At 35.5% G+C, this 13,830-nt stretch overlaps 1 protein-coding gene across 2 annotated transcripts; it reads left to right on the forward strand.

Annotated features, from left to right (window-relative positions):
• The first annotated feature begins 1,003 nt into the window (after nucleotides 1-1,003).
• LOC125646890 (perlucin-like protein) lies at nucleotides 1,004-9,409 on the forward strand. 2 transcript variants are annotated; one of them, XM_048873494.2, is made up of 5 exons: nucleotides 1,004-1,269; nucleotides 3,762-3,871; nucleotides 3,955-4,051; nucleotides 7,432-7,648; nucleotides 9,317-9,409. In XM_048873494.2, the coding sequence occupies exons 1-5, from the start codon at nucleotides 1,236-1,238 to the stop codon at nucleotides 9,342-9,344; spliced, it is 486 nt and encodes a 161-aa protein (XP_048729451.1). In that variant the 5' UTR covers nucleotides 1,004-1,235; the 3' UTR covers nucleotides 9,345-9,409. The 2 variants fall into 2 exon arrangements, with proteins under 2 accessions (XP_048729451.1, XP_055997705.1); XM_056141730.1 differs by lacking the exon at nucleotides 9,317-9,409 and having other exon boundaries at nucleotides 1,206-1,269; nucleotides 7,432-8,599.
• Nucleotides 9,410-13,830: the final 4,421 nt, after the last annotated feature.

Below are 13,830 nucleotides of genomic sequence, written 5' to 3' on the forward strand. Positions count from 1 at the left end.
AATATATGAAGACGTACAAGATTGAGCAAGATTCATATGCGCACTGTTTACAACAACAACGCGTTCATGAAGAAATGACTAATCATCACAGCATCTTCATCAAAACAACTTCAAAGGTGTTTTTTTCCCAAGAGGATTCATATTTCTATTTATTTTTTATTTATTTTCCACTATCCCCTGTGAAAGAAATTGCATATGTATGTAGGTAGGGGTAGAAGAAAAAACCGGTGGTAAATCTGTGATACTCGAGAGCAAAATCTTGCCTTAACCCGCGTTGCCTAACAGTCATGCGATATGGAGTTGGTTTTAAAGGTCATACTTGCAAGGTCACCAGGTCAAATATGGTAGGAAATAGCAAAAACTGTTTTAATGAGCATGCGCAATTATAGGGCACACATAAGATATTTATGATGAATTGAATCAAAATGCACCACAACACACAGAACAAAATCTGGGAAAATAAGATTGAAACATCAAGCATTTTCTGTGTGTCGATCGAAAAGTGGAAACGAACGAATCCCCGAGAGCTTTACAACAAAAATTAATCAATCAACGATAAACAACTCAATCATCGTATACCACCAATCACAAAGCCCGACACGTCCAACTATTGGAACCACAACAAATAATAATAATAAACAATCAAAACATCGTATACCACCAATCACAAAGCCCAACACGTCCAGCTATAGGAACCACAATAAATAATAATAAACAACTAAAACATCGTATACCACCAATCACAAATCCCGACACGTCCAGCTATAGGAACCACAACAAATAATAATAAACAACTAAAACATCGTATACCACCAATCACAAAGCCCGACACGTCCAGCTATAGGAATCACAACAAATAATAATAAACAACTAAAACATCGTATACCACCAATCACAAAGCCCGACACGTCCAGCTATAGGAACCACATCAAATAATAATACACAACTAAAACATCGTATAGCACCAATCACAAAGCCCGACACATACAGCTATAGGAACCACAACGAAGACTCTGATACCCAAACCATGTAACAGCTAGGACATGAGAACAATTCTATCAATTAGAGAACAACGAAATATTGGTGGAACTGCCCTTAGAATAGCGCCAAGAAGAGCCACGTGACACAGTTCAACAAGTGGGGCTCGGTATCTGCTATCTTTGTTCTCTGCAGATGTCTTACATTCTTATCATGTCTATATATAGAAAATGTGATAAACTGGTCAGTTGCCCACCATGCTCTGGATCTACATTACCACATTCTTTGTCGGTAAAGTATCCGCATTCGTTGTTGCTTTAATATCTAAAGATTGCATGTGATAAATAAGTTTACTGTCCAGATAGCTTTCAAAATATCATTGTTAATATCTAACGTACTACGAGTGTACAAAGTATAGCGAAATATACTCCGCACTTTAGGAAATTGAAAGATAACTGGTTGTGAAACAATCAAGAATTTCTGAAATAATGTGTCATCTCCCTTTATGCAGTAAAATGGACGATCATATGATTGAATAATTCCAAAATTTCTGATTCGCTGAGATCCAGCAGTGTAGCATGCGAACATTACATTGACCTCCATGTGAACATTACATTGACCTCCATGTGTCTTCGAAATGGACATATGATACTGAGTTTTTCAACATCGGACCAAACATAAATCGAGAATTTTCTAATTGATATAATTTGTTTTTAAATTTTTGGTCATCCAATGAAAAAAAATCGATACTAATCACGTTCGCCTTAGTCTTACATTCTAATTGTAAACAAATATGGGTGACCAGGTATCTCTTCGTAAACTGATAGGTCGGATTCGATGTTTTACATTATTGTATCATATAAAACAAGCATACCAATACATAGTCCCCTACAACAATTACTGTACCACAACAATATTCAAAGTTCAGTATGTAGGTTATGATAAAAGGGAAAATTGGGGACCAGGATAGGAATGGTTGGAAATCAACAAGTGACTACTATTCGAGTAGAGACTAGACCAGGAAACAGACAATTTTATGATTAGGTTTAGATCTTTTGCCAAGTCAATAAACTGTGACATGTAGGTGATCATGAATAATTTATCTATATTGTTGTATTACTATGCTAGAAGTTTTAATGAGTGTAGTTCTCTTATCTACAGAGATGAGAAACTTGGATGTAAACTAACAATTTATGCAATTTTTCAAAGTCCATAGCGTAGTGGAAAATCAACGGACCGAGATGAAATTCGAACTTGATCTGTAACTTGTTATGGGAAAGCAATGTACCAAATATCAAATTAATATCTGCAAGCACAACCCAAAAAAGTCTGGAAAACTGAAAATTCGTGCTATTTTTCTACGTCCAAGGACCATAACTAAATGAAAAATCGACGGACCGAGACGGAATTCGAACTTGATCTGTAACTTGTTATGGCAAAGCAACGTACCAAAAATCAAACAAATATCTGCAAGGACAGAGAACAAAGGTGCGGAAAACTGGACTGACGGACAGACGGACGAAGCGCAAACCTACAGTCCTCTTCGACTTTGTCGGTAGGGAACTAAAAATACTGACATTATCGCAATCAATAGGCTGCTTTAGTAACCTTCACAGAGCCCATATTGACCCAATACTAAATAAGAAACACGTGTCAAGGTATGAAAATGTAATGTTTTGATAAAGTGTAACAGAATTTCAACTGTAATAATTTGAAACATCCTCCTCCCCAGCGGTGACGTGTCAAACGTTACAATCTTCACAGATATACATGTATAAAATTCAAATTTAAAAAAAAAGATATGCAAAATGATGATTACTAGGGGAAAAAAATAATAAAGATTAAAATCATGGAATGCAAGTTAGAATTATACACACAAATGAAAAATCATCTACGTGAGAAGAAAAAACCTCTCGCTGTGGCCTTCATTTCGACATTTAGATATATCGACGACGTTTTGTCTATTAACAATAATAACTTTCATTCATATGTCGATTTGATATATCCCTGTGAGATCGAAATAAAGGACACCACAGAGTCGTCCACTTCTGCTTCATACTTAGATATTTTATTGAAAGTAGACATTAACGGCAAACTGACAACTCATCTGTATGACAAACGGAATGATTTCAGCTTCTCCGTCATCAACTTCCATATTTACGTAGCAATATTCCATTATCACCTGCATATGGTGTTTATATCTCTCAACCGATTCAATGTGCAAGAGCTTGATCTGTGTATAGTCAGTTTCTAAATCGAGACATGCTACTGACAAACAAGTTCATGGTACAGGGGTTTCAACAGTCTCGATTGAAGTCAGCATGGTCGTTATAACTATCTAGTTCGTCAATACAACCTTTCATTGTGTCAAATGTTGTCTGACGTGTTTCATACCGAATGTTAAGCCGTTCTTGGCACACTGATTTTGACTACGGATAACTCCATTTACCTGATCAGGATATAGGGCTATGGCGGGTGTGACCGGTCGACAGGGGATGCTTAATCCTCCTGGGCACCTGATCCCACCTCTGGTGTGTCCAGGGGTCCGTGTTTGCCCAACTACTAGTATCTATTTTGTATTGCTTGCAGGAGTTATGAGATTGATCACTGTTCGTTATCTTCACCTTTATTACATTGTAATATAAATGGAAAAGATCAAACATCCCGCGCTTGATGCCATAATCTTCTTGTATATCTTACACAAAGTAGAACTATATTACAAACACGTGTCACAAATGGACGAACAATCAAATATATATATATATATTTTGTAAATTGTGTAGGTGCCCTCGCACAACCATCTTCCCAAAATTGCGCGCACGGCTGGTTAAAGAGAGGATCATCATGTTACCTGTACGTCACGCATGTCGATAACGACTGGACAGAATCCGAGGTACCTCGTGGTTTGAATATTTTGAAATTTCTTGTCTTTGCGTTGTATTCTTACTGAGATGTCCTTAACATTCCACTTTTCAGTATTTCTGTCACATGCTGGGTGCAAAACTCGTGGAGATTGAGTCAAAAGAAGAGAACGACTTTCTGAAAGAACACGCAAAAACAGCACACCAACACGGTAATACTATCTCCGCTATTTACCAACACGGTAATACTATCTCCGCTATTTACCAACACGGTAATACTATCTCCGCTATTTACCAACACGGTAATACTATCTCCGCTATTTACCAACACGGTAATACTATCTCCGCTATTTACCAACACGGTAATACTATCTCCGCTATTTGATTGGATGCGCGCATTAATTCAATTATTGCTCTCTTCATTTGAAGTAATGATGCATGCATACCTCAATTGATGCGCGCAATAATTCTTTTAGATAAAGTAATTATCTCATGAGAGATATCTTCAATTCAACATATCCACAATCGAATTAATGATCTCTTTAAACTGAATTAATGATCTCTTTAAACTGAATTAATAATCTCTTTAAACTGAATTGTTGCTCTCTTTAAAAGAATGAATGCGCGCATGATTTCCTTATACGAAATAGTTGTAAATGAATAGAAATATTTTTATGTGAATTACAGAGATCATAAAATCATTCATACTGAGCTTTAAAGTAAATTCTGCGAGCAACTTTTCCACCACAATGATGCGCTTATCAGTTGAATTGATGAGAGCAATAATTGAATTAATTAATGCGCGCATCAAATCAATTATTGCTGTTATTATCTGAATTAATGCTCCCATTGATTTAATAATTGAATTGATAAAATCTTCAAATAATTAAAGATATCTTCAATCATTTGAGTTTATGTTAACTTTGCGCTCCATAGAAATGAAACAGAAGGTAACACACGTGGTTCGGTCCCTCGGGAGCTCACTTGATCATTTCCGTAAACCCCATTTAAGTATTTGAGTCGTTCCATTGCAAAAAGGGTCCTTAAGTATATTATTTCTAAAGTATGAACTATAGATGATATCCCTCAAAATATTGGAGCAATGTTGATTGTCGTTAAAATATTACAGTCAGTCAAAGATGACAACCAGCTCGTATATGGTAACCATGACGTTTTTCAATATGCAACAATGAAAACACTTTTTTTTTTTCATTATGACGTTTTGTTTTATGACTGCAGGTTTAATTTAGATATAAACTCACTTCTGCAATTATCTCCTTAACAATCGTTCCCATAGACCAAGCACCTGCATGTATGACTTGTAGCAGGCGCGGATCTAGTGGAGGTTACGGGGGTTGTAGCAGGAGCGGATCTATAGGAGGTCACGGGGGTTGTAGCAGTAGGGGATCTAGTGGGTGGTTACAGGGGTTGTAGCAGGAGATGATCTAGTGGAGGTTACGGGGGTTGCAGTAGGAGCGGATCTAGAGGAGAGTTACGGTGGTTGTAGCAGTAGGGGATCTAGTGAGGTTACGGGGGTTGTAGCAGGAGCGGATCTAGTGGAGGTTACGGGGGTTGTAGTAGGAGCGGATCTAGAGGAGGGTTACGGGGGTTGTAGCAGGAGCGGATCTAGAGGAGGGTTACGGGGGTGGGTGTACTCCCTCCCCTTTTTGGTTGATTTTTAATGTGATCGTAGGATACTTTTAAACAATACAATATGATTGCCGCCCAGTCCAGTAAAAAATTAACATTAATCTCTCTAGGAATTGTGGTTTTTATATTTAACTATTGTGGGGTTTTTTTGTAGGTGCATACCTCATTCTAGTGTAAACAACAAGAGTTTCTATATTTTGACGTCACCGTACTTTTTGTAGCACGAGGTTTATAATTCATGATCTGTAGAATAATTCAGAAAGAATGAAAACATGTAAAATTCCTCATCACTGGAAAAGTATCGCAATTTGTTTCCTTAGTCAACCAATACCCAAAAGTATGGCAAACCCTTTTACTATTTATTCAAAAAATAAGATATCTCTGTAAATTAAAGAGATATCTCTTATTTTAAAGAGATATCTCTTAAAATGAGAGATTTCTTAGATTTAGGAGATATTTCTCTAAAAAGAGATATCTCTTTCACTTAGAGAGATATCTCTTTTACTTTTAGAGATATCTCTTACATTTAAAGATATATCATTTTCATTTACAGTGATATCTCTTTCATTTAGAGAGATATCTCGTTCACTTAGAGAGATACATCTTTTACTTTTAGAGATATCTCTTACATTTAAAGAGATATCTCTTTCACTTAAAGTGATATCTCTTTCACTTAGAGATATATCTCTTTCACTTAGAGATATATCTCTTTCACTTAGAGATATATCTCTTATACTTTAAGATATATCTCTTTCAATTTGAGAGATATCTGTTTCCCTTTGAGAGATATCTTTTTCACTTAAAGAGATATCTCTCTAAGAATTCCTAGAGAGATATCTCTCAAAGTATAAGAGATATCTATTTAATCGTTGAAAAAAAAGACATCTCAAAGAAAAAGAGATATCTCTTTCCAATATTTTTTATTAGTTTGAATACTTAAAGAATTCTCCCTAAACCGGAAGCCCGCCAAAGCAAATCTTACCATGATGGCTGCAATCCCGGGAGATTTGCGTTTACAGCATGTGAAGTGTATACAGGTAACATTCCACCCACCCAAAGACAATAAATTGATAAAATATGTGAGCTAGACTGGATTTATATTTACAGCTATAACAATTGTGTTTCCCCAACCACCTCCCATCTCTTTAACACTTTCCGCCATTCTTATACTAGAAGTGTTTTGATTGGTTAAAATATGGTTACATCATATTAATGGCGATGCAACAGGGAGAAGTCATTATGATCACCGGGGGTGGGGGTTAAAGAGATATCTATTTAAGTTAGAGAGATATCCCATTTAAAAAATTTAAAGAGATATCTCTCTAAATTAAAGACATATCTCTTTATACATTGATAGAGAGCTATATCATTGCTCTAGAGAGATATCTCTTTCTCTTTGAGAGATATCTCTTAAGCTTTAAGAGATATCTCTCAAAGAAAAAGAGATATCTCCCTTATAACATAAAGCGATATCTTTTTTAGTTAAAGAGATATCTCTTTTGGTTAAAGCGATACATATGTATCTCCTTAGCGTGAAAAGATATCTCTCTAACGTACAGATATATCTGTACAATCAATAGAGATATATCTCTAGTGCAAAGAGATATCTCTTTTATCTAAAGAGATATCTTATTTCACGAATAAATAGTAAAAGGGCTTGTCATACAAGAGGGACCGAAATTTAAAAAATCAGTAACGGAATGATACTGTATTCTATTTCCTCTAAAATTTAAATGTTTCAGTCCTCCATTTTGTGCTTGTGTTATGCTGCACTCTAATGATCAGAAATAACGTTACGTATGTAATCCTCCTCACCACAGGGGCTAAGCCCGTTTTGAGTCCGAACTCTGTGACACTATAAATACATAGTATCATCGAGTTCGCGCCCAAAACGAGCTAAGCCCCTGCATGTGCTCTTCACATTTCTTGCCTTCCATTACAGAGCAGTCCGGTTTCTGGATTGGTGGAACAGACGCTGTTGTTGAGGACACGTGGGTTTGGATGACGTCACAGACTGAATTTTCCTTCTCGGACTGGGCGCGGAACTTTCCGGATGATTATGATAGTAATGAGGACTGCGCTCACATGTGGAGCGATGTGGATTTCTCATGGAATGATTCCCATTGTGACGAAAGAATGAACTTCATCTGCGAAAAACAGTATGGCACTCTCAATAATTACGCGGATTTTAAGGACATCTTTTAAAATTATTGTGCACATTAAAAGAATTCAAAATATCTTTAATTTTAATCAATGATATCTTAAATTCTATCAAATTTCTATCAAATCGTGCAATATTTAAATTAATAAATCTTCAATTCATTTGGTGAATTAACATTTGATTTATTGCACTCTGTAACTTATGATATCTACAGTTCAGCATATCCACAGTTGATGCTCTCTCTGATTGAAATATTGAGCACATGCACCCTCCACTAAAAATTAGTATATGCATATATAATATTTCCTAATGTGTTCCGGGTGTAGTGTGCGCTAGATGATGGCGTGTGCTTGCCAAAATGTAGTAGCGAAACGAAGAAATGAAACGTAGAATTGGCTGTATTTGGCTTTAATGTTCTTTTATACCGAAATCAAACAAGGAGATATTACTTTTCTGAATTACTGCACCTATTAAATGAATTACAGTGCTATAGAATGAGATAGCATTAAACAAATGAGATAATGTGTTACTGGTATATCATCAGGTGAAATATTGCGCAGGAAGGCATTCAATACGCGCAGTGATTCAGTTGATGAAGGAAATAATAATTTAAAATGCGCGTAATTAATTTATCAATTAGTGACTATATGTACAGTAATTCATTTGGATACTGTAGATTCCTTATTTTACGCCAGTACTTTTTTCCAAATTTTTTTTTTTTTAAACATACATACAGTATATACGTACATATATTCTGCAAAGAAACTTGTACAAAATGTTTATAAGAAGCTATCAAAGGTATATGTATATATTCTTTTCTGAGAGAGAGAGAGAGAGAGAGAGAGAGAGAGAGAGAGATGAATGAGATTAATTAAGTCATTATCTAATATATTAAAGGTCCATATATATTGCAATTTATAATTTGTTTTAAACCAAATAAAAAAACAAACCAAAACAAAAAACAAAAAAAACAACAACAAACATTTACGTTATTCAGTGTCTTCCCTTTACACCTCATAGTATAGATATAATATTTCAGCCAAAGAACAGGATTATTTTGTATAGTTTTCTTTTCATCCAAAAATCCCAAAATAAAATTATTTTTTGTTATTGTTATTTGAAGATTGGTCTTATGTTCAAAGCAAACTTCAAATTCTCTTAAGAAATGCTGAACACTATCACATTCCCATAACAATGTTCACTTGTTTCTTCTTCTGGTACTTAATATAGCGAAATGAATCGTGTATGACAAATCGTGTGAACATGAATGCGCGTGCAGTTTGTTGATCAATACAAAGCGATCGAGAAAAATACAAAGCGATCGAGTAATCTTACTGCATCTCGCGAAATTACGCGACAATAAATTCTTCGCTTATATTTAGGATGGACAGTATATCTTTGACCAATAATTAGTTAAATCTTCAATTATTTTAGTCGATACATTATTTTCGCGCTCAATATAGATTTTCACCTGTGAGCATTTAGATACATGTACCAAGTTCTATGCCTGTAGTTAGTCACACACAGAGTGATGCAGTTCGAACACGTTAGACGATTCCATGTACTCGGCTCAAAGTCCCGTTTTCTGTACTTTCAGATTGTACTTTTCTGTACTTTCAGATTGTACTTTTCTATACTTTCAGATTGTACTTTTCTGTACTTTCAGATTGGAAGAAATGCTTGTTATCGGATAATGAAGAAGACAATGATGGGATAGGAATGTACCCATACAAGTTCAAATAAATGATTTATCCTTCAACTCGTTGTAACTATTCAGTATACTGCAAATAACTATATATTTCAATAAGGGTTTCATGGGTCACATCGCTCACCTGGGTCACTGGTCCTGCTGTTGTTTCACTGTTGTAATTTTAAGAAGATTTTATTTTTCAATATTTATTCCAATGAAAATTTTCGACCCCATATTGTGTCCCAATCTAGTCCCAAAGTGTCATGACATAACTGAACATGAATTCACACAACATGGGGATGCCTCAACACCAATATGATAAACATGATCTTGCTGTTCTGGAGAATTTCAAAGTCACAAGGCTATAGATCATGATATGGAATGAAACGTCTAGCCATAAGAAATATATATACAAAATAGGAAAGCTTTACCTTTAATAAATCAGGAGATATTGAATGGGTCAGAGTTCTTAAAAACAGATTAAATTCCAAGGTCACAAAGTCGTTTCATAAAGAATCTATATACAAAATAATTTGATATGTTAAGTTTTAAAAGTAGGTCAAACACCATAGTCAAGGTCACAAGGTCTAAGTTCATGGTATCAAATGAAAAGTCTTACAATGAAAAATCTATAGAAATATATGAAATAGTTAAGGAGACTTTAAGTTGCGTTTTCTCTTAAATTAAGTCAAAGGTCAAGGTCACCAGGTTAGAAGAAAAGGTTGCAACAAGGAATGCATATATGATAGCCCTATCACTCACTATTGAAAAATTATGTAAAAGGTCAAGGTCACAAGGTTAGAAGAAAAGGTTGTAACAAGGAATGCATACATGATAGCCCTATCACTCACTATTCAAAAATTATGATTAAAGTTTTGAAATCTTGGTCAAACTCCCAAGGTAAAAATTACGATGTCAAAGATATGGTATGAAATGTAAGACTTTGCTATAATGAATCTATAAGAAATTATAAAAGCAGGATATTTAAGTCAAACTCGAGCGAAGATCAGAGTAACAAGGTTTAAATAAAACTTAGGTATCAAAGAAAGACTCTTGTTCCAAGAAATGTGCGTATGAAATATGAGAGCCCTATCACTCACCATTCAAAAGGTATGAGCAAGGTTAAAGTTTCGGACAGACAGACAAGGGCAAGATAATATGTCCCCGACTAGGGCGTTAAAAAACTTAAATCCACACAATTTGGGAACATTTGCATTTAGATATGATTTAGTGTGACCCTGCTACTGTTGAAAAGAATTTCTTTCAATCAATTCCCTGTATAATTTGCAGGGGCGGGTCTAGGAATTGCGGTTGAGGGCGCAACTTTAAGAGGCAAGAGGTCTGGAGCACTAGGCATCTACACCGCCTTGAGGTCCCAGTGGGTGCAGGGGGCGAAGCCTCGGAAGCTTCTGGATTTTACAGATTTTATAGGGCTTAAAACAGCTCCTCCTATGTAGTCATTTTTACTATTTTTTGTCATCTTAAATAAGGTGAAATTAATAAAATGACGCAAATTTTAATGGGGGTTGCAAAAATGCAAGTTCTTCCAATAAAAGTAATTCAATAAATCAAAAGAATTTGCCATTTATTTCTCCGAGATTGGAAGAAATTATTGCTTCTTTTATCATTACATTTTTCTAAACAACTTAACAAAAGACCGCGATTTACTTTGAATTTGAAAATCTTAGGGTTGGGGCGTGTATATCTTTGATCTCCTATTGTGGCCCCACCCTACTTCACGGGGCCACAATTTATGTGAAACTTTGATCCCTTATTGTGGCCCCACCCTACCTACGGGGCCAATATTTGAACAAAGTTTAATCTGCTATATATCAGAAGGCTTTCATGTAATATCAACTTTTTTGGCTCAGTGGTTCTCAAACACTCAATGATAATTTGCCAAGTTTGATTGAAATCGGTCCAATTATCATGAAGAATATGACAATGTGAAAAGCTTACAGACAGACGGACGGACTGACAGTGTAAAGGTGGTCACTTGAGTTTTGAGCTCGCGTAAGCTAAAAAGGTACATTTAATAAAAAAAAAAAAAGTATGCCATTAGGACATAACACATACAGACGACACCATACTCACACAAAGATAGGACTCATAAGGTGGGAAAATTTCCAACCCCTATACAGATCTGCTCTGGTCCCAGGTCATATGGATTGATTCTGCCCTAAAATGCTTGTATCGTTGAAAAATTGTATTCCAAAGCTTATGGTATTTGAGAGAGGTATATTTTCCGATATATTCTTATGTAAAACTTTAACACCTCTCTCTCTCTCTCTCTCCTCTCTCTCTCTCCACCCTTCTCTCTCTCTCCTCTCTCTCCCCCCCCCCCCACACACTCTCTCTCTCCTCTCTCCCCCCTCTCTCTCTCTCTCGTTGTTATCTCTCTCTCTCTCTCTCTCTCTCTCTCTCTCTCTCTCTCTCTCTCTCTCTCTCTCTCTCTCTCTCTCCATGTATATCTATCTATCTGTTTATTCAGTGATCACGCTCTTTTTTCGAAATCATATATTTTTAAAGATTTGAATTTTCCTACTATTATTGTGCCCCACTCAGGCCTCCGGGCATCATCTTATTGTGCCCCACTCAGGCCCCTGGATGTCATCTTATTGTGTCCCACTCAGGTCTCCGGGGGTCATGTTTTGAACAAACTTATATCTACATTAGACATGAAAATACTAATATTATAATATTAATTTACAAATTCTTAGGTGGAGATATTTCCCACGAGTGTATATTCTGTGGAGAGCCAATTGGGCCTTGGTGTTTTTGTAATCAAAATCAATTTTGTGTACACAAAATTCCATCATGATAAAATCCTTTTTGTCTAACAAAAATATGTTGTACATACTTGAAAAGCTCATTTTTGTAATGACAAAAATAAATTTTGTTAGACAAAATTATCTTTAAGTGGACAAAAATAATTCCTGTCTCGACAAAATTCATTTTTGTCAAAACAAAATTCATTTTTATCAAAACAATATTAATTTTTGTCAATTAGGTATGCAAATGTAAGCTCATTTGCATACAAAATTGACAATTGTTATCTAATTTGCAAATTAGATAACAAAAGTAAATTTTGTGAGACAAAATTGCATTCGTACATAATGTTGATTTCGAGACGCCAAATGAGACTTAATTAAGTAGTTTTGTACTCAAAATCCATTTTCGTGTGAACCAAATTGAGTTTTGTTAGACAAAAGTGAAATTTGAACACAAAATTCAATTTTGTGTCACAAAAGTAAATTTTGTCTAACAGAAGTTAATTTTGTATGCAAATTAGTTTACAGAATCTAGATATGGATATGCAAATGAAAACTTTCATCACGATTTTGTAAGAAGGCCTCTCATTGCAGTACAGGCGAAGATAGTACCGGGTAATACATGCCACGATGACCTCAACACGTTAATAAGACATTATAGACAGGTTCCAAGAGTTGCTAGATGAAGATACCTGTATACCAATCACACAGATTGCACAAGACTTCAATGTACTATTAATTAAAAACAATCCACAAGGTAGATGCTTGGGTTCAGGACCCCCACCCCGAATAACTCACATGAGTTGATTTAATTGTTTGTTTTTGTTGCAAAGTCTCTCTAAAGCATGGCAACAATATCTTGCAAACCCCAAAAGACAAAAATATTTACGACAAAATAAGTCTTTTTAAATAAGAAATACTCTCCTCGGATATTAGAACGATTCTGTTATAAATAATATCTAGCTTTAAAGAGATTTTCAACTAAAAATAATGATAATAATAATAATTGAATTAACTCACAATGTCGGATTTAAGGAGCACGCGAAGCCGGTGCCACCCCCACCCCCTAAAATTTTCAAAATTAAGATAAATCGTGGTCTCTTGTTTAGGAAAATGTAAACGGTAAAAGAAGCAATAATTTCTTCCATTCTCGGAGAAATAAATGACAAAATCATTTGATTTATTGAATTACTTTTATTAGGAGAACTTAATTTTTCCCCCCAAAATCCCTAAAATTTACGTAATTTTATTAATTTCACCTTATCAAAAATAAAAGAAAATAGTAAAAATGACTACTTAGAAGAAGACATATTTCAAACCCTATAAACTGTAAAATCCAGGACCTTCGCCCCCAGACCTCCACCAGGCCTTTGCTTTGGAATCACTAGGGTCCTCAAGGCGGCCCCCAGACTCCCTGTCTCATAAAATTGCACCCCCGGTCCCCTAACCGCAAAATCTGGATCCGCCCCTGACTCGTGTGGGTTATTCGTGGTTGGAAGGGTGTGTGTGTGTTCCTGAACCAAAACCAAGCACCTGTGAATCTCTCTCTCTCTCTCTCTCTCTCTCTCTCTCTCTCTGTATGTCTGTCTCCGCCCCCTCCCTCTCTCAGAAGAGGTCAGATTGAATCAACTTAATTTTAACTTGTGATATATAGAACACACTGTTATATCTACATGTACATATGTAGTAGATTTTTGTGGTGAATCAGAAATAAAAGTA

The sequence above is a fragment of the Ostrea edulis genome, chromosome 6 (assembly GCF_947568905.1).
Source record: "Ostrea edulis chromosome 6, xbOstEdul1.1, whole genome shotgun sequence".
NCBI classification, from domain to species: domain Eukaryota; kingdom Metazoa; phylum Mollusca; class Bivalvia; order Ostreida; family Ostreidae; genus Ostrea; species Ostrea edulis.